The sequence below is a fragment of the Xiphophorus couchianus genome, chromosome 10, assembly GCF_001444195.1.
Source record: "Xiphophorus couchianus chromosome 10, X_couchianus-1.0, whole genome shotgun sequence".
NCBI lineage: Eukaryota > Metazoa > Chordata > Actinopteri > Cyprinodontiformes > Poeciliidae > Xiphophorus > Xiphophorus couchianus.
In genome coordinates, this window is record NC_040237.1 from 1,209,983 (window position 1) to 1,232,428 (window position 22,446).

Consider the following 22,446-nt stretch of genomic DNA (forward strand, 5'->3'; position numbering starts at 1 on the left):
AAAATCTGTCTTAATTCTGAATTATACGCAAAAATTCTAAATGAATAATACATTCCTTATTTTCTGTCCACAGTACAAAGGGTCGACCTTTGTTCCTCTTTGGAGATGAACGTTATGAACCTCAAAACAGCCAAATTTCCAGTGCAGCTGAGGCATAATTTCCAAGATAAAAGTAATTTTGCATTGATGTTCTCTGGCTGCATTCCCCAGTGTGCCTCTTATTTCTCACTCTGTTCTCTTATTTTCCATGTATGTTTTGAAAATTACACAACACATGACCACACACTTTATTACACCATGAGAGAACAGTGGCACAGAAGCAACAAACAAATAGGCCCAAAATGCCACAAAACAAAAAAAAAGGCATACATTTTCATCGAAACAGGAAAGTCTATAGTGAAAAATACAGAAAATATAACAATGTAATAATTCTTATTTATTTATTTATTTATTTATTTATTTATTTATTAGCTTACTGTAAATTATATATTTATTTACCTTAGTATTAAGTCGCTTTACCTATTTAGTTAGCTAAATTTTTTTTTTTTTTTTTTACAATTCTTTAGCTTACAATTAATACATTTTATATGTTTACCAATTTATTACTTTATTGAGCTAGCCATCTCACTTATATGTTTGACATTATTTTTTGCATGACAGCTGCATTTATATAACCAACTCTATTTATATTAAGTTAAATGTTTTTAAATTTATTACATAGCTTAATACAATTGTATTTATTTATTTTACTAACTAGATATTTATTAAGAAGGAAACTATACAAATAATAAAATAATCTGCATAAATAAATAAATTCGCTTTATTTATTTATTCATTTTAAAGAAAATAAATATTTTTTATTTAAATAAATAAAATAATGTTTATTTTTGTTTATTTTTAACTAACTAACTAAAATAATAATAATACGTTGTTCATCTTTATTTCTCGTTTTCTTTTCTAATTAATTACCTTTTTTGTGTTGGAACTAGATATGACGTCATAATCGCGCGATTTCTCTGAAACGTCATCCTCCATCGACGGTCTTTTCACATTGTAAACATTTGCACAGGGATCAGAAACTGAGCAAAGAAACTCATGGAGAATCTTGTGAAGGTAAAGTATAAAAATACAAATCGAAAGCCTTCGTTTTTAAAACAAGTCTGAAACTGTTTTACTGCTCTGCGCCTGTGTTGTTTGTGTGTTAGCATGGAGCATTAGCTTCTTACTGTGTGTTACCTACCTCTGTAAGAGTTTACTCTTTCATTTGAGTCAAACTGTCACAAAATAACACATTTCGGGAGATATTTTGCTTGCATCCAATTCAAACAAATACACTCGGACATCGTCTTTGTAAATTCAGGATAACGTGACGCCACAACGTAATAGCAATATTTCTGTTGTAGCTGTTTTCATGGTCATGAGGATTCTGAATAGTGTGATACAATGCCAAAATCTCTCTCTTCCTGTCAGAGAGAGACCTACTAAAAACACCTTTAAGTGGAACATCACTAGATTTCCAGTGATGTGAGCAAAAAACTTAAGTTTTTTAGAAACATAAACTTGTTAAGTTTTTTGCTCACATTAAATTATAAACAAGTTGAATAACATTGATTTACTTCTTACCAATTTGCAACTAAATATATTTTGGTTCTCAGTAAGAGTAAGCCAATAAGTAAACAGTAATAATTGTTAAGCAATTGCTATTTCAAATAAAATAATAGCAATTGGGAAAGGTTGCCACGTTATCAAAGACACACACTCGCACACACTAATACCAAAGGAAACTTTAGAGAGACCATTTAATTTAGCCCTACATATAAGCATGTTTAGATAATGTCAAATACCTGTGAAGGGAACTTAGAAATGTATTTATTTCGCTATTTGATTTCAGGATTTTGTGGAAGAATAAAAAAAAATTCTCCCTCATTTAGTTTTGCTAATTTAGACAAATAGTTTCATATTACTTGAAGTTAGACAAATATATAAAGTAATACATAAAGTAAAACACATGCACTTTTTATCAATTCATAACCACATCCTGATGCCATCAATTCATGTCCACACTTTGCTTTCCCTTCCTACTTTATTTTGTACCCATTTACTTACTTTTTGTGTATCAGTTTTACATGGCAAGTATTTTGAAAACAGAGAGATCTACAATGCAGAGACCCCATATTATATGGAGAGCCATTTCAGCCAAAATTAAATAAATAAATATATAGGGAAAATAAATTAGAAAAATAAATAAATATATGGGTATAGCTGGGTATATGAGTAATTGGCATCTTTATTCCCATTTATATTTATTCATTTATACAATTATTTATTCCCAGATTATTTCTGCCTGGGCTTTTTTCATTTCCCTATTTTTCTTTTTCATTTATCCTTTTTTCATGTATCAGTTTTTCTCCAGAACTGTGAAAAAAGGTAAATAAATATATGCTCCACACAAAAAATAAAGTCATGAATCATAACACTATTTTCTAATAAAGTTGCTGAGCTTCAGCTCCCTGATAAACCGGTGGTAGGTCACCATTTTTCTTGAAGCAAAGTATGGTGTGATGCTAACTAACCAATTGGAGAAGTTGTTAGTTAGATAGTTAAATTGATGATGCTGCCCCTCCTCATTAGCATATATTTATTTACCTTTTTTCCCAATTCCGGGGAAAAACTAAATGAAAAAAGGAACATTTAAAAAGAATAAATGAAAAAGAATTAATGAAAATGGAAAATTTAAACAGGATAAATGAAAATGGAAAATTGGAAAGGGACACATGGAAAAAGGATAAATGAAAAAAAGGGATAAATTGATAAATGAAAAAGGGATAAATGAAAAATAGTTAAATAAAAAATTTATAAATTAAATGAAAAGGGGATAAATTGATAAATGAAAGAGATAAATGAAAAATAGATAAATGGAAAAGCAATAAATGAAAAATAGAGAAATGAAAATGGAAAAATGAAAACAAATAAATGAAAATAAAAAAAATGGAAAAGGATAAATGAAAAAGAAAAATAGGGAAATTGAAAAAGCCCAGGCAGAAATAATCTGAGAATAAATAAATGTATAAATGAATAAATATAAATGGGAATAAAGATGCCAATTACTCATTTATTTATTTATTTTACCCATTTAATTATTTATGTTTCTCATTTATAGATTTATTTTCCCTACATACTTATTTATTTAATTTAGGATGAAATGGCTCTCCATAATATCATTCCTATTAAAGTAATGCTGCTTTAAAACTGTAATGGGCACGCAATGAGCAACAAGTCTGTAAGGTAGCTGGTTGCAGGCTGGCTACAGGAGCAGCTAGCCCAGCTAGCCTACCACGTAATATCAGTTTGCTGTATTTACATTGCTCTGTAAAGAGCAGAACAGCAACAAGAACTAAAACTTAATAAAGCACAGGTTCTCTATTTTTCCTAAATTGTTGATCAAATTAAGATAATAAATAACTGTTACGCAGAACATAATTATAACTGCGATAATCAGTATGCCATTATTTTTGCAGTTTTCTAGCGATCTTTAAGCATGTTGGTAAGTTGTTGTAAATGAAAGCAATTAGATCATATTATACAATTTGATTTTCACATTTTCAATTTTTGTGTAATAACCTTTAGACCATGTGAAATCATTTTGACACAAATAATGTAAACCTGAAGTGGTGGTCTCAGTCTGTAATTTACAGACTGAGACCACCACATAATACAGAAGCTAAGGAGGATATTAGTACCGAAACAAAGGCACATAAATCTGGAATACTCTTTGACAAAACAGTTGAAGCAGCAATTATAGCAAATAATTGTTTTTTGTATTGACAGCAGAATTAAAAATTCTTTGAAGAATCATACCCAGAAAGGAAAAGAGTCTCCAAGCCTTCTGTAAATCATTGTGAATGTTCTTCATGCTGCAGCTCAGATCATTGAATGCACCATAGCTTTACATGACCATATTTTGAACAAGACAATCAACAGCACAACCAGCTGGTTTGGAAGGGAAAGACAACTACTTCACCTCCTGATCAGATCAAGATGCAAATAATTCTGAACAGGATTGCTGGTTGTCTATTTGAGATATTCACAACTCTTAGAATTGTATTTTTGTGTATTATGTGTGATTTCAACAGATTCATGGAGCTGGTGGCTATGACTCCGACTTCAGTGATGATGATGGAGAGGGAGACTCCTCGGAGAATGCGAGAGAGAGGTAAAATGAAACCCTGAAGAGTTGAGTTGTGTGCTCATTGTGCTCAGTGAAGCATAGAAATGGTTTCTCTATTCAAATTTCAGAGGTTAACCATGCATCTGTTATATTCCTATAGTGTTCTGAACAGATACATGTTTTATTTACCATCTTTCTGTTTATCCGCCTTACATTCGGTGTTCATGTTTCACAGGAAACGTGAGGCCGAAATCTTACAGAAGCCATTCGAAAAAGGTCAGCACTCCAAGGTGGCTCACCGTAGTTTACACTCCTGTGAAGTGGACAGGTACTGTACTGCTGCTGGGGAACAATAAAACTTCTTCTGATGTGTGTTAGATTTTTTTATTTCCAAAAATTTTTTCTCAAGTTCCTACATTTCATAGAATGAAAATCCAGGTATAGAGTAGAGTTTTACAGATTTTTGCCTTTTCATGATGAATGAGGTAATAAACATGAGTGAAATTCAATTTTATACTTCCATATAGAGATATATTCATTGTAGAAGTCCCCATTTTCCTCTTATTGACTTGAAAAAATCCCCCCAAAACCCCAGAAAAATTACAAATATAATCTTTGAATTTGGTGCTCATCTTTCAAGCCAGGTCTGTGGAAAATGATCCATGTAATACTGCATTTAAAAAGTCATTATTATAATTTATTCTTCTGAAAGTACAGCCTTTCCCGTTAATCCACCATGCCATAGAAATGTTGCTCAGAGTAAATTTATTTTAATCTTGAAATCTCTGTTTTTTAGAGAGGAAGCCAGAAACAGAAGAGCCCATTTGATTTCAATGAATGCTGTATCCTTTTCTGAATTACATGGCCTTGAACCATTTTCACATTATACCTTAGAACATCTACAAACTTCAGGGGATTTTGGTTGATTTTTCAGTACTAGAACAACAGAAAGTAACTAAGAATGAACTGATAATGAATGTGGTTTTGAGCATGTGTTTTTCTTATTTAACTGATAACAGAGGTCTCAAAGGAGATGGTTTTCTTCTCCTTTCCACCGAAATTCCTCTGAACTGGGTTGGATTTAGAGACATATGTATCAATTAAACAGAAATGGGAGGAACTGAAAGAAACTCCCTACATGGGAGAAAACTGGGTGGAAGGCACTGTGTTTGTGACTGAAAAGATATAAAAAGAGAACTGTTTGTTTTACTTCTTCTTCCTTCTTTCTACCTTTTCTTGTCTCACAAGCTGATTAGCGTATGAGAGAAGAAAATGTTTTATTTAGAAAATCTGTCTTTAGATTTTCTGAGTAAATTATATCTAAAGACAGATGCACATTTCTCTGATTGATTCAGTGTATATCCCTTTATCAAAACGGAAAAAAATTTTCCTAAACAATACTTTACTTTTGAGTAACTATCTGAAAAGATGGATCATGAATTTGTACTTAGCCTCGATGTATGTCACTATCAGCTTTGCACGTCTTGAAGTTTCAAAAGTTTTGCCCGTTTTTCTTAGCAAAATTGCTAAAGCTCAGTCAGGTTGGATGGAGAGCTTTTGTGATCATCAGTTTTCAAGTCTTGCCACAGTCCATCAACAGGGAATGGCCATGAAGGTCACACTGCAGTGCATTCTGAGTACCTGGCAGTGGAAACGCAGAGAATATTGGCACAGATAAAATAGAGAAAGAGCATTCAAGAGACACAGAGGGACAGGAAATGGTGAGAATTTGTGAAAAGGACAGCTTTTTTCATGACAAGGTTTAGAAAGAGCTTTAAACTTCCCAATGTTTTTGCACATGACATATCTGCTGTGTTCCTTTGTCTTCATGATGTTTGTTCACCAATGTTCTCTCTTAAACATTTGTGGCTTTCAAAGTCTAGCTGTATTTATAATAAAATTGCATTAAACACACCCATTTACGAATTAGGTGGCTTCTGAAGAAAACTGGTTGCTCTGAATTTTAATTAGAGCTTACACAGGGCTTAATAGAGATATATTTTTTCTCTTTTAATATAATTTGGAAGGGAAGAGCTAATATTTTCCTTCTTTTGCTTGTAAAATGTGACTTATTTCATATATTTGACTACATTAAAAGCCATGAAAGGAAGTTTGAAAATTGACAGTTTTTGCCAAGAAATGTCTGAACAATTGATCCTAAATAAACACTTCCAGTTTGAGCGGCACAAGAAGTTTGTCGGTGACTACATTTTGTATTACGGTGGACAGATGACCGACTTTAGACGCTCTGTGTGAGTATTCTGCCTTTCTCCTCAAAAATCTGTTGTCTGCTGACCCTCATTGCTGAATTTGTTTTCTGTATAACGCCATTGGAGATAGAGATGCGTTGTCATGATCCAGCTAAATACTTTGTTACAGTCGGTGACGGAGATCATTTCTCCCCAGTTATCGGCACTTAAAATCTTCCTCATTTGGCCTGCTGTTTATTTCAGAGCTAAAGACAAGACCGATCTGGACGTGCTGCGTGAAAATCACCGCTTCCTCTGGAGGGATGAGGATGAGGATGACATGACATGGTGATTCATCAACGTCAGCTGCTCATATTTGAAACTTTATTGCTTCAGACGCTCACCTCACATTTGAAAAATGCATTCAGGGTCTCAAATGTCTTCACTTGCATGTGTATGAGATGAGCCTGTTTATCAGCCTATTTATCACTTTTAGTCAACTTCTGACTTCTTTTAAAGGGAAAAAGAAATTGCCAAGAAGTATTACGACAAGCTGTTTAAGGAGTACTGCATTGCGGATCTCAGCAGGTACAAGGAGAACAAGGTGAGCTAAATACATTTTTATGATAGTTGGTCCCTTTTTAAAATTTTCTGAATAAAAAACTCTCCGTACACTAGATGCCTCACCTCTGTGAGACATGGCAGAGTAATCAATTGTTTGACTCTGCCCTAGTTTCTTGAAGGATTCCATTAGATAATTGTCCCAGTGGTGATATAAAGTGTGAAGGTTAATATTTGCTTACTGACACTAATCTCCATCATAACTGGCCCACTGTTGAAAGAGGTTGGTGGCATGATGGGATTTTTGGGACTGTGTGGTGTCTATTTAAAAAACTGACAGTTCAGTTTGTTTAACACGTCACTTTGTTAATAATAGATATACTATTGCCCCGCTTAAAGATTTTTTTTTTTCCAGATTTTTGCTTTGTTTCAAGCAGTGATAACCCGAGTAAAACATTTTTAAAATATGCTTTTATTTATTAAGTAGGGAAAAAAGTTATCCGAATCAACCTGCCAATGTGTAAAATGTCAAATTGTTGTCAAAATGAATTAACTGCGATTAGTCAGATTTTCTAGAGAGCTGCGTTTAATTCCATTAAAAACACCCAGTCCTGATTACTTCCAGAGTTGTAAAATCAACAAATTAATTGATTAGGGTCCATCTGAGAACATGAAGTAGACAATCATATGTGATAGACAGGATGTGATAGTCTGGTCCAGAGAAATTCCAGAAGAGATGAAAAAAAACATCAATGATCTTGGTGTGTCTGAAAAACGGTTAGAAGAATAACATGAATAACGCTGATAACTTTTTATCTCTGTCCAACAGTTCGGATTTCGCTGGCGAACAGAAAATGAAGTTGTTTCTGGAAAAGGTATGTGTCACTCTCTAATTACCCTACTGTAAAGTTGCTGTGTTTTTTTTCTTAAGCTTTTCTCCCCCCTTATGGATAGCTAAGCCCATAATCCTTGTCTTTATTAGCAGAAAATCCCTGATGTAAACACAGTCTTCTTCACTTTTAGTTGCCCTTTTGCAAGCTGCACATTTCAAGTCAGTAGGATAGTTCTGGAGCTTGGCTTTCACTCATATAGTAAAATTAAATGTTTTATTCTTAATAGTTTAACATATTCTACATTTACCATTTTGAGAAAGGGTTCACTTTATTTAATACTAACTGGTTTTAAATATGCTAAACAGTAACATTTAGTACTTTTTTGACCATAATACATGACAGGAAGTTTACAAATGTATCCACTAGATGGGGACAGAGATAAAGACTCTTTGCTCATTACTTAATACAATAATGTTTCTTAAGAAGTTTCCCTTCTCTAGAGACTTAGACTAGAGACTTTATTTAGTTTTACACTTACATGAATATACTATAGAATATTCATTGTTTTTTTCTGTTTTGTTTCTTTTACTCTTTCCTTACCTCACCTTCAGAGGATGCTCGAATCCCCTTGATATTTTCACTCATTCAAAACACTTTAGTGCTCTGTTTATGCCTCTCATCTTCATCCTCCCTCTGTTCTGTTGAGACAGTTTTGGAAGAGCTTTGATGATTGCTCTCTATTATTTGTTGAGGATTAGTGCCACACCTCCTCTCCTCCGTGTGGCAGTGACTGATATTTATAGATTTTACCGGGAAGGACAGTATCTGCAGCTTAGTGAGGGTACACCTGCTTCGACAGCTCATTGATGTGCTTGGAGACATATTCATTTCATATTTTAATAATATCTCTGCCTAGACGGGAGGTACGTTCTCTGTATTTGCCAGCATGTTTATGCAGAAACTGCCTTGTACTGTGGAGCATTTTCAAATAAAGAAGGGAGTTTACTTTAGTGGGGATCCAATGCAATATATTTCCAGCAGCTAAAAAAGGACACCGACTTTATCTTAGGGGTTTCTAGTTCTCTTATGTTTACACCCCCGCAGCACCACAAACATAAAGTGTGTCTGAGAAGGCTGACTAAGCCAATATATTGTTCCAGATTAAGACTGTGTAATCCTGGTCTCTGACAGTTCATCTCCTGTTGCAGTACTCTACAGGAAGCGGGATTAGATGGGTCAGATGCGCTTCACTTCAAGTGTCACCCTTTGATTTGTGTGCTAATAATTCCCGGTGGGTCAAACTGAACCGCTGCTGGAAACACGGCACTCTCACCTGTGAAATCAATACCAAACTTGACTCTGTAGAGCAGATATAGAATTCCCGTTTAGTTTTGTTATATCCAATTATTTACATGATGTTTAAATAAGTAATAGTAAGTAATAAGTAATTGAATTGGTGCAAAAACTAATCAGCAAGAAGATGTGTTTGTTTTTCAGCAATTCTACGTGGACTACGTGTTGTTAGTCCCAGCTCACGTGTAATAGAAGTGACATAACCAAACTAGATCTCTGTTTACAGATAGGTTTTAAAGGGCTGAACTGTTCCCCTGTTAAACTGACCTTTCATATACTCATAAGGTCCACGCACTTTGGCTCTGCTGCAAACGTTTTTGTTCAAATAAAGGGGTTATGTTCCTGTTAGGTCATGTCCACCACACTCCATCCAATAAGGTGATTTGCCAGAACACTTAGCCTTCCTTTCATGGCTGCGGTGTGATGTAAGGTCGAGGAGTCAGACGTCCATTCAGGCTTTCTTTATATATCTTGTTTAAGACTGCAGAAAATTATTCGATTATGTCACACTCTATTTGAACGAGTTTGAAATTCCTCTTTCTTTTCAAGAGATGTTCTGTAAATATTTTACCATTACAGAATGACTTAACTTAGACTGTGGGGGTTTTTAGGTTGTTCCATATCAATTCAATCTGGAGAGACTCAGACAGAGATAAGAAAACAATTAGAAGAGTTTATTGACAAACAGAATTTAAAGTCTTTGGCGCTCGGGCCCCGGCTGGGGATAACGGTTATCGCAGCGTTAGCGATAGGCTTCAGATGAGCATCCCCGATGCTGTTAGGAACGTCATCCCCCCGGGCCCGGCACTGGTGGTGGAGGTTGAAGAAGGGTGCGGGCCTCAGGACCGGGCAAATGGAGGAGAAGGGGTGGTGGTGGGTTGAGCTCGGCTGGAGAGCGAAGGACACCATGAATGAAGGTCCTTATCAGCTGGGACTTGGTCGATGTTTGGACGTGACGTGGCTTGGTCCAGCGTTGATAGGTCGACGATTGTGGGCAGGTCGCTTCAATTAACGGGTCCCGGTGGGGATACAAGAGTCTTCCAGTTTGAATTTGCGCCTAGGCTTCATTACAATTAATTCAACTTATTTGTTTATTTCCTTGTTGTCTTGATAAGTTGTTTTGGGGGGTTATTTCGAATAGTTTTAAGGAATTGCAAAAAATGTATCTTTTGCCTCCCCCTCTCCTATTTCGAACAGAAACTTCCACTTACAAAAACATACAACCCTCGCTGGTGAGCGTGGTTTAGAAAATATAAAAAGTATATTGTCCAGTTTGAATTATGGCCTGCCTTACAGATTATATGTAAAAAAAAAAAAGTAATGTCTGAATAAATCTAAAGGTGAAACTTTGATATTATTATTTAAAGAAAAAAAGTATTTTGTCTTAATTAATTTTGGGTTTATGACAAATTAAGTGCAATAAAGTACCTTGATAACTTTCCCTATATAAAAAAAATCTAAATAAATATATTAATTAAATGCTAAGCTCTCCTGTTATGACACTATTAGAACACTAGGTGGCACTTAATAAGTGCAGTGTGTAATTTATCATTTAGTGATGCCCCTGGTGCAATCAATTTAACAGCTTTTCTTTTAAACTACCAGGTGCAACAAGGAATTGTGATTTAATGACCTTGGGGTTTGCCATATTTTATCTCATTAGTGCTGTATTTTCACCGTTCACTCTTCACTGCTGCTCCATATCAGGAAATCCAAACCCACTCTGTATTGTTGACTTAAAACAATCTGGCAAGCCTTCAATATTCATCACATCATTAATGGCAAATATTCTTTGCATTTCTTTGGCGTGGAGAGTTTTAAGTTATGTTCTCTACTTCAGAACGCAATGAAAACACATCTATTCATCCCCTCTGGAGTATTGGTCATGTTTTTCTTAAAGTATGTACGACAAACTGTAATCTTGTTGATTTGATATTTTCATTTGTGCTTACTGGAACAACCTTTGCTTTTAACAAGTCCTTCATATCTTACTTCTTTAGTTTTTTTGCTTGGCTAAGAGCGGTGCTAAATTAAATTACCCTCAAGATTGATGAAAACGTAATGGATTTGTTTTGGCTCTCCATTTACAAAATGTATTGGTGCTCTCATTACGTTTATTTTCACTTATCAGTGTCTGATTGCTAAATAAGTCCATGACAAAATAATTTTGTTAAACATCACTTTTCCTTCCAATAAAACATGTTGATTAAACTTTAACACATTGAATGAGGATGTTAAATATTATAGCAGAGGTGCAAGATGCTTTGTCTCCCTCTTTTAAGCTGCGAGAACAAACACTCTTTGTATTTGTTTTTATCTCAGAGGAGTCGCTGTACTGTAATAGCTACACGGCCTTTTAGAGCTATTTTACAAATATTACCATGTCCAAGGGCAGCGAGGCAACATCACTGTCTTCTCTTCTTCCTGCAAAGAAGAAATTCACAGAGGGTGCGATGTTTGTTTGCCCTCGAAATCAGCTCCTTTTTTTTTTTCCTATACTCTAAACCTTTATTTTTTTCTTTTCAACTTTATCTGTGATTTTTGACATCAAACACCTTTCTTAGCAGTTTGCTGACACGGTAGTGTCGCCACTCTGGTGGAGATATTTGCCTGCAGCAGATAGGCCCCACTGGCATTTAGCTGACTTGTTTGTGAAAAAGCTTGTGTGCAACTGACACTGGCTTTTGTGTTTTTGTTGAGATTTCCAGTTTGTCTTGAAATTCAGTTATGCTGGAGCAGATGTTCAGCTGCAGCGCTGCATTCCCGGTCCTGTTTTTCAGTTGTTTTTTTTTCCTCTGGTATAAATTACACTTCAGTGTAGCTGTCAGCAGGAGGTCAGAGGGCAGCAGTAGATGATGTTAAGCTGCTTGTACGTGGGTAACCCCAGATGAAATGGGGAATGGTCTCTGCTTGTGTAACATCTTGGAAGAAAAATGGTCTCTACATTCTTAAAGAGCAGGAATGAGACTTGACACACCTCTGTATCTTCTGGGGGAATAACATTTTTAACTGGAGCATGCCAACTTTAGCTTTTTCACATTTTGTCACGTTGCAGCCACTGACTTCAATGGATTTTATTTGGACTGACTACAAATGCTTATCACATCAGATTTGCCTTTGTGGAAAACAGGAGAAAACATGTGTCATTTCCCTTCTCCAAAATTATGTACTGCTTTGTTTTGGTCCGCCACATGAAATCACTACTTCAAAAAAAAGGAGTTTCTGATTGCAACTTGAGAAAATGTCAAAGAATTTCAGGAATAGTGTTATTTCTGAAGGTTATTTTTACCTTTTTACTGTGGTATGTCTTGAATTTTCTTAAATTGTTCTAATACATGAGGTTGATAGAGGACATTTAGAACTTTCTCAGTAGTTTATCTCTTCTGACTTCATTTTGCCAGAAAACTCATAAAAGGAGGAGTTTTCTGGCAGTTTCCTTTAAGTTCCTGTTGAAGTAAAATGAAAGTGGCAAACCAATTTATAGGTGAAATAATCAGTTCCTCTGCTTTAAATAATGTGTTTAGCCAGGTCTTTGTTCCATGGAGTGTTTGTACTTCATAATTAGTGATACCCTGCTGGGCTCTGTGTTGCCAGACTGAATAGATCAGTTGCAATGTATCTATTAAATGTGATTTATAAATGACAGCTCCCAGCTCCCGGGCTTTAATCTCAGGGACAAACCGTCTAGTATTTTCTGTTTATCTGTGATTGTTTGCTGTCAGATTTTTATTTCTTAATGGAAAAGCGATCAGACAAAAGAAATGGATGCAATACAGGTAATCTCAGTGGTGTCTGATGCTGTTTGCCCAGCAAAACAGAGTGAATTTTTGACACTTTCAAACCATAAAGTGCACAGAGAACGCATCTGGGTCAAGTGGGTTAGCAGTTCCTTGTGTTGTTGTTGGGTTTTAGAAGTTTATGTGTGCACATCGAGGAAAATCAGCTCCTCACAGGCCAGCAGCAGGAGCTGAGAAGAGTGTCGGGTAGCGTTGTGATGACCAGCCATTTGAAGAGCAGCTCCGCATTTTAGAAAATTTGCCTACATCTACATTTCGCAGAAAGTTTGTTGATGACATATTTACATCTATCATGTCTCGGTTAAAATCCCTGGGGTATTTCTGACTACTATAATAAACATTTTTCCCCCCTGAACATGCTCTGGATCTGTTCCGGAGTTTTTCCCAGCAGAGCATCCCTGAAAAATCTCTGAAGGGAGGAACTCAGGGAGCATCCTGATCAGATGTTGGAACTAGATCAACTGAGCAGCCTCGAGAAGTCCTGTTGGCAGTTTATCACAAGCCATGTAGAGACTCACAGCTAGCATGTGGAAGAAGGTGCACTTGTTGGATGAGACCAAAGTTAAAATTCTTTGGATAATAGGCAAATCCCTATGTCTGGAAGGATAATGTTGCAAATTATACTCAACAAAGGATCTTGGTTGTGTCACTTGGTGGTGGCAGCATCATGCAGTGGTGGATAGTTTTCTACAGCAGGGACAGGAGGGTTGATCAGAATTGATGGGAAATGGATGAAAGAAGATTCAAAACTTGGGGTGGGAGGTTCACTTTTCCTGCAGGACAACGACCCTAAACATAGAGCCAGAGCTTCAGTGGAAGAGAGGGCGTTACAGTGAGCACTATTCACTGTTTGATATTCACAAATTCATCTATTTGAAAATGCAGCTTGGGGAACTGAAATACTAAGGCGCAATACTATTTGACATAGCATTAGCTGTCATTTGCAAGGTAGCCAATCGAGGAGATTCCCTTGGCTCTGATTGAGAACTGTACATGTTAGCTTTTGTCTTAGAGGTAAGGCAGTTTCCACTCTGGGCATTAATGCATATTAAGATACATTTGATGTTTGAACTGTTATTATAGGCAGTCGTAAGTGTTTTTAGAGAGGTCGCAAGTATTTGTGGATTTTAGCTCTATATACCCCAAAAGACTTGCAGCTGCAATTTCAGTAGATAGTATTTACTGATGCTGCTTGAACGTACGCAATACATCCCATGGTTCTTTGGTGAAAGAAAACATAAAAGCCTGAATCATTTCCCTTCCTCTTTACAAATATGCTCTACTTTGTGTTGGTCCTTCACATAAATCTATGAACAAGGTCGTAAGAAGGATCTGACTGAGATCAACTTCAGATGGATTCTGAAAATCCCAGAGTCTAGTTTCAGCTTAGATGTTTAAAGAAAAAAATGTTCCTGTCTATGTAGTGCATATTTACAAGATGCTTGCAGAGGTTCAATGTAAGACTATTCAAACTGTGTGATGTGTAAGAAATCTCATGCTGGAACATCTCTCTGCTGATGAGGTTAATTGGCAGCAGGTCAGTAACATAATTAAAGATAAAAGGAGCATCCCACAGAGGCTTTTAGACATAAAGATGGGTAGACCTCACCTCTGTTGGAGAGAGTATGTGAGAAGGTGTTTAATCAGTTTAAAAGATAAAATAAACAAAATATACAACAAAACTTTTTAGATTTCCCAGTTTGTTTGGATGGTAAACCAGAAAAAAATCTCTATTTCTGGTCATCTGATGAGCAGAACTGAAACCCAACACTGTTTGCCTGTAATGTTCAGGGCTTTTAGCCAGCGTCAGATTAAGAGTCTGCTTAAAATCCACTGTGAGTTTGCCAAATGATCTTAATACGTAGATCTAATAAAACCAAAGCTTCTTCTGGAAGTGCCTCTGGCTGTCTTAAAAGTTATCAATGATGAAATTGAAGCAGAGCGTAAAAACTCTCCAAATGTCCACTGGGTCAAAATCCAAACGCGTTAAAAATTAAATGCTTTCCTTTTTTATCTTCTTATTTATTGCAGATAATATTTTTGTTTATCTGAACTATATAGATGCTCTTTATTCTCAGAAAGCAAAAGTAATTAAATAAACAAATTGTTCTGTGTCAGTTGTTATCATGTAAGATACAAAAATGATTTCACATGAGTCATGAGTATCTGAGAGTGATTTTAAAAATGAATACCCACTGACTCAGGCCTCAACTCTTTGACTTTATCCAGTGACTGTTAATCATGCAGCCATCTGTCCTGCAGTAAATGTCTGTCTTGATCTCAAGCCGCTGGCTGGTGGCATAATTAGTCATTGACGTAAGAGGGAAGGAGTTTCCCCTCTTAACGGGCTTTACTTAGCCAACCTGTTGTCAGTTTCAGTTTTTTTTTTCGTAGACCCATGTGAGGCTTACCTGACCTTAAGTGTGGGAATAGTTTAGGCACGTCAACAAAGTACAATAGACGTTGTTTATCTTATCTTTCTATTATTTCAGTGGGCATTTAAAAAGCAGTTAAAGCAGAAATGCCCCTTTGTGCCATTTAAAAAGAAACCCTCAAAACACATAAAAGCGACTAAATTGGTACATTTTATTTTTCACATGAGACATTGTAGCGCCCAGGGCCTGGAGGCTGACAGAACTAAGCGAACAATTCTGGCCTTGATTATAGTTTAGTTTTTGGCATTTATGCTGTAAAAGAAATTGCCTGGACACAGATTTAATATGAATTTTACTCTGCCAGAGTTGAGGTTGTGTGTACCTCGGGTGGGGGTCAAACTTGCACTGGTGTGCCCTTTGAATATATGATATTCTTTTATATTCAACACTGAGCTAATGCTGCAGGGAGTTGGAACTTATTCAACGGCAGTTTGTCGCACAAGAAATGCTTTTGTGATCTTTTCTTTAGCTATAAACATCACTGTTTATGTACATACATTAGATATTTATTAGGATTTTATATGTATAATAAAGATTTGAAGACACCACGGACAAATTCCCAGTTTATGGCAAATGTTAGAGTTAATGGGCAGGACAGCATACTAATGTCTCCAGGTGGAAGTTGTTATTGACACTAATTTGACAGTGTGATGGGATGAGTGCTTTAATTTGAATTGATGATGCAAAACCAGAAAGTTCTTTTTAAATTGCTTTAGGGAGTTATTTGTCATAAGGAAGATTCTGGTAAAAAGTTTAACAATAAAGTTTATCTCGGGGAAAAACAGTGGCTCTGGGTAATGATGTGAGGACAAATCTTACAGAAAAAGTTGTTTGCCTGATTCATAAACTTTACTTGAACGTCATTAATTTCAGCTTCTGTGCATGCAGCTCCAAGGCAACTGGAGCCCAACACACGGAGCATTAAGCACTGAAAATACCAGCACAGTCTCCATCTCAATGTGAAACTCAGTGGAAGGGGTGGAGACACTCAGATTGGTCAAAGTAAGAAAAAAAACAGATATTGGACAAAATAATGATCTTTTATGCAATTTTATCCAGTGTGCAAACAAAAATAGACTCTTATTGGATTTTTGTGTCTGACATTATTAACTTTCATTATGCTTTTCCAGTCATTCTGACCACTCAAAGTGAGATTCCCACTTTTAGACTCGCAAACATTTATACACCAATACACAGATCGGTTTAGAGTAGACATGTGCCAAGTATAGCGTTTGTGTTCTCTCCCCCGATGGCAAATCCTGTAATTGTTGTTACAACCTCGGACCAGAGCCAGACGTCTCTGTTTTCTTTTTTTTTAGTTTTTTTTTTAGCTGACGTCACTGCTTCTTAATCTCACACGTGAGTCTGTCTTTTGGCTGCAGCGGCCCGAAGTGGCAGTAGCCAGCGTCACCTCAGCCGATTGTTGAAAGCATCTTGAGCTGCTGCAGGTGAGGGCGAACATCGCTTTTCCCACAGTGGATCCCTTCTTGTCCCCGAGCCAAGAGCGGAGCGCTATGACGCACTCGCTCCTTCTGGTACAATCTGGAGGAACCCCGGAGACCAGATCAGTGCACCTTAAGCTTCTCTAGGGATAATAGGCGGGCTGTGCAGTGGCTAGAGGGTGGCCTTGGGCCATGAAGAGAGATGAAATAAGGGAGTTGAGAAGGAGCTTTGTTGATAAGGTGGAAGGAGTGCAGAGATAGGTGAAGAGGGGTGAAAGAATGGTTGACACTTCTGGAGGTTTTGTGTAATCCCCACTTTTCAAATAAAACTTTTATGTCTTTTCTCTGTGAGGTTTTGCTTATTTATTTCCAATTTTTCCCTGTTGTCCTCTGACTCAATTGATTTTTATGTCTCACTTTGTGCATATTGAAATAAAAAGTCGGCTAATAAGTAGGGGGGAAAAAAATGTGCTTGTAAACTTTTGCAAAGTGCTGTATGTACTTTGATCTTTCAGGTCAGTTCCAGTGTGGGAATAAACACTGTGGAAAAGAGGAAGGCCTGAAAAGCTGGGAGGTGAATTTTGCCTACGTGGAACACGGGGAGAAGAGGAACGCTTTGGTCAAACTCAGTGAGTTTGAAAATCTGTTTTAAATACGTAATTGGGTATGTGTTAACTCAACTCCGTGGCTGATAATGCACCTGTCTATCACCCCCAACCCATAATAACACTCTTCCAGGTGTTACACTCCAGAGAATCGCATTCAAATTACTGTAATTTGTGGATCTGCTAAGTCAGTCAAGCTGAGAATGACAGGCTCTTTTAACGAGCTGAAGTGGCAGGTCACCGCCAAACATAAAATACAAATCTAGTTTTTGCTACATATAAGTCCAATTTGTGACTGTTTAGAAAAGAAAAAGATTATGCTTCACTGAGAAGACATCAGAAAAATAGAATGATTGGAGCAAAGCAGCCAAATGGCTTTTTTGAGCAAAATATCCACAGTGACAGTAATGTTCAAAAGTTTTAAACCTCTTATATTCTTTATGCGTTCCTTCTAAGCAGCCAGACTTTGTAGTAACCTTTAAAGGTGCTTTGATTATTCCACTCCTTTGAAAGCTTTTTAAAGTTTTACCTTGGATTTTTTCTGCTTTTTGTTCTGTTTATTCTGTCAAGTCCTTGTACCCAATCATGTATTATATATATATATATTACAGTGGAGATGATGATGTATTCACAGAGAAGAGGTCTAGGGTCAGGGAAAGGGATGCTAACATCTGTGCAGACCTCATACATCCTGGACTCAAATTCCTCGTTTGTGTGCACAGATTTAATGAGTAAAGCTGATTCTGATATTGTCCAGTGCTTGATAGCAAATGACAAAACTCAATAGGTGAGGGAGAAAAGAAGTATCAAGTTAGAACAAAAAACCTAAGATGAACAGTATCTGAAAGTTGTTTTTAAGTAAAACATACTTAACAGGAACTGGCCCTAAGAGAGGTTTGACTTCTAAGCAGATCATTATACAGATTTTTGGGGTCAAAGGTATTTATACCCCTTGGCCTTTTTTTAAATGTTGTCAAGTTATAACCACAAACTTCATTGTATTTTATTGGGACCTTATGTGATGAACCAACACAAATATTGTTACAAACAAAATTGATGTCCGTTTTTATTCACCCACCTTAACTCTGATAATCTCGAATAGTACAAGTTGGGAGCAGTTGCCTGCAGAAGTCACCTAATTCATAGTATATATGTGACTTGAAGTGAAACCCTGGGCTGCACTCAATAGCAATCAATAAAGTTTTTCACTTTGAAAGTGTCAATGCTGCCACCTTTGTCCATATGTGTCTAGAAAGATGAGAAATGGAAAAAAAACAAAAGGGAGAAACATTTTCCAGTTCTATACAACACACAGAAAGAAAGACCGCTAAGTGGGTTAAGTCCTCCACCTTCACCTGTCACCTCCACTCACTCTGCCTGCAGCTAACACTAAGTCAGATAACATTTAGCTTTTCAGACTTGTCTTGTTTGTCTGTTGAACTTATCAGCTTGTATTATTTGTTGGACATGAAGTAGTTTGTAGTTCAGGGTTTACATGTAAGTTTTATTAAAATGCTATGATGGTGCATCAGTTATAGGTTCACTTGCTAATGAGTTGACACAGGCATTTTTTTTCAGCATTAACATATGAATATGATATCAATGGTTGTGAAAATGGTCTGAGTTTTACCTCCCTCAAAGTCATGGTCCAGTATGGTCTTGGGTTAGGTTGTCTTTGACTGCGACACTATGGTTAAATTAGGTTATAAAACAACATCCCCAAAGCGTGTTCAAGCCATCATCTAAAAAAATCTGAACATTTCGAGGAATTAGAAGGACTTAATCAAAGTTCAGACCTGAACCCAGTTGAGAATCTGTGACAAGACCTAAAAATTGCAGCTAAAAGATGCCATTTTTTTAAAGAACATTGGGCAAAAACTTTAAGGCCGTAGAAGTTGAAGGCTGATGGAGGCATACTTGCAGCTGTAATTGAAGCCAAAACTGTCCTCTGAAAGAATTGATTTGTGGGGACTTAATACAAATGCACACTTCTCGGAATTTTTGGTGCAAAACATTTCGAAAACCAGTTATCGTTTTTCTTCTGCTTCACAATTATACAACACTTTGTCCTTTTCTGTCACATAAAATCTCAATAAAATACATCAAAGTTTGAGGGTGTGGTGTGACAGAACCTTGAAAATTTCTAGGGTCATGCATAAATTTACTAGGTACTGAACTGAATGCAAATTTTTTGGTCAATATAACTGTAGTTTATTCCACAGGTTAAGGAGCCTTTTATGCCAGAATGATTCATGTTGACTTAAGTGGATTAATAAGTGACCAAAACCAGTCCCTGAAAATGATCAGATACTTCATCAAAAATAAGACAAATAGCAGCCATGATTCAAAAAACCTTAGAAGTCCAACAGATGTTGATCAAGTACAAATCAATCCATCCATCCATCCATCCATCCATCCATCCATCCATCCATCCATCCCTTTATCCGTTTTCTTACACCTTTATCCCATTGGAGTCAGAAGGGGTGCTGGTGCCTATCTCCAGCTGTCAACAGGCAAGCAGTCACCAGTCCTAAAGTATAAATATTAATTATAATAATTCAGACCACTTTAAATATAACAGGTGGTTTAGGGAGGAGAGAAATTCACTTCTGATAATAAAACAAAGACAATTATCTGTAAATAAATTCCAGATCAAAATGCCAGACATCATCCTTCTACTTAATTTGCATTATAACTACAAAGAGGTCAGCAGTACTGACATTGTTTCTTTTTTTAGGACTGTGTCCTGAATGCTCGTTCAAACTCAACTACCATCACAAGTAAGCCCCCTTACATTTGATCTTTAATATTTTTTAAAAATCTAGGTTATTTGGCTCTCTGAGACACATTTCTGAGAGTGTGGAGAGTGTGCACTTGTCTGCTCAAAGTAGGGCAGACCACCATAGACAGCGAGCACACACAGTGATGCGGTGCTCTGGGGCTTATAAATCGAGCCTCGGCTCATAACTGCTGCCTGAAATTACCAGCGATGTTATGATGACTATCAAAAATAATTAAAAACCAATATCCTTTTGCTTTGATTCATTCTGTGTTGCTTTCAGTGCAACGGTATAGTTTACCATGTTCTATTTTGGTCAATTTGTGCTTCTTTTCAGGAGAAAGGAGGTGAAAGTGAAGAGAAAAAGAAAGATCTCAGAGGAGAATGAAGAACCAACAAAGAAGAAGAAAAAGAGGAGGAGGAAGTCCTCCTCTCATTCTAAAAAACACAGACACAAGAAGCAGAAAGGTAACGCTTCTCCACAATCTTCTATAAGATTACTTTTCTGGCTGCTATTTAATGAGTCTACCACTCAGAAGCAGCTTTGTTTACATTTTATTTTATTTTATTGAAATTTTATTACTCTTTTTGGCATTTCCCACAGACTGCTCTACCTCCTCCAGCAGTTCGGAGTCAGAGGCACAAAACTCTGATAAAGGTGGTGCACACAACTCCAAATCACACCCACACATCACTTTCACACTGAAAAAAATAAATCCAATTTTTATCTCCTACCTTGGACATTTAGATCGCTTTACTTCCAACTTTTTGACTGAAAACATGCTGACAGCTCCTGGAGGCACATAGGTTAACCCTGCTGTTAATGCTAATCGGCTGACAGAGGTTCTGTCTTCTTTTGACTTTTATTCATTTTTTAAAATGTTTTTATCTCCACTTTTATTTAGTCGTTCGCTGTGAACAGCGTGACATAAGGTGCGCCTCTGCCCCCGTGCGTCTTTGTTTTGTTCCTTGACGGATCACAGGGCAGGGAAGGTGAAAATGTACGCGAGAAGCGAACTTCCTTGTTATATAATTTAGCTCAGCATGCTGTGAGAACCATAAACACACACATGCTCCCTGTTTGTATTTGTATTTGAAACTGGTGGTCTTTAGAAATGAGCACCAGACCTTTTTAAGTTCACAGATGCAATTAAGGAGCTAAAGAGGCTGAAGTAGGAAACGCACAACAATAATTAACCTGTTTCAACTCATAGCAAGTTATTTTACCCCAACAGATTCAAGAACCAACTTTTTATTTATTAAACAGCCTTCCTGGAAGATTGCTTAAAGAATCCTCTCACATAGGAAATGACCGTCTTTTGTTCCTAGTGACCTTTGTTCTGGTTTTCTGTTCTTCATTTTTTACTTTGTGACCTTTCACCTTTTCTTCTCTAGTTTTCTACCTACTTTCTTTTTTTTATCCTACCTCTTTTCTTTCCTCTTTACCTTCTTTTTTCCATGTTTCCTCCTGTCTTTTACCTTCCTTTATTCCTTCCTACGTTCCTTCCTTTCTTCTTTCTTTAATTCTTTACTTTCTTACTTCCTCTTTTCTTTCCTTTATTCCTTCCTTCGATCTTTCTTTCTTTTATATTTTTGCAAAAAAACACTGTTCACTTTTGATCTTGTTTTCTATTAAACTATCCTAACAGACAGTGAAGCTGGGAATGAACCAGACAGCCAATCAGAAGCTGACCACTGGCGAGGCCCCGCCCCTGCTGTGGAGGAAAAATCAAGGTGAGGTTAACGGACTAATCTTCATATATTATCTGCCTCTCTAAGCTCTCGAATGTGTGTTTTGGGAATAACACAGCATGTAGCTTATTTAGATGTTTGTCACCGCACTTTTTTTTAAGCTGTCAGGACAGGTGGGAGGCAAAACCTTTAACCTTCAAGAGCCCTTTTTGAAAAGTTTTCTGCATGTCAACCATTCTACAGTTTCCTGCTCCCTGTCACTCACCATTTGTGCTCTGAATCATTGTTGGAAGCCAACAATCATCTCACCTCATGTAGAGTACAGATACTCTGCCAGGGTTAATCACAGCCCCCCTATTTGACTGTTTTACGTCAGCACTGAGCATGACAGGAATTGACATGTCTGTGTTTTGGTTGTTTCATCTGTTTAGGGAGGAAGAGTTTGATGACTACTTTGAAGACATGTTTCTTTGAATCTGCTGGTATCAGCGGCAACCCTGCTGTGACTACACTTCCTTTTGTATCCCACTGATATTAAGTATGTTCTATTTGGGTCTTGCGTGCATGAAATAAACATAATGTTTATCCTGCC

General features: G+C 36.7%; 1 protein-coding gene across 1 annotated transcript; it reads left to right on the forward strand.

The window, feature by feature from the left end:
- Positions 1-1,007: 1,007 nt before the first annotated feature.
- Positions 1,008-22,446, forward strand: fra10ac1 (FRA10A associated CGG repeat 1). Its single transcript, XM_028029613.1, has 14 exons — positions 1,008-1,113; positions 4,134-4,213; positions 4,404-4,496; positions 4,965-5,010; positions 6,344-6,420; positions 6,622-6,705; positions 6,877-6,961; positions 7,748-7,793; positions 17,294-17,407; positions 20,121-20,163; positions 20,500-20,630; positions 20,767-20,820; positions 21,812-21,896; positions 22,286-22,446. Exons 1-14 carry the CDS (start codon positions 1,096-1,098, stop codon positions 22,326-22,328), a joined length of 999 nt encoding a protein of 332 aa, XP_027885414.1. The 5' UTR covers positions 1,008-1,095; the 3' UTR covers positions 22,329-22,446.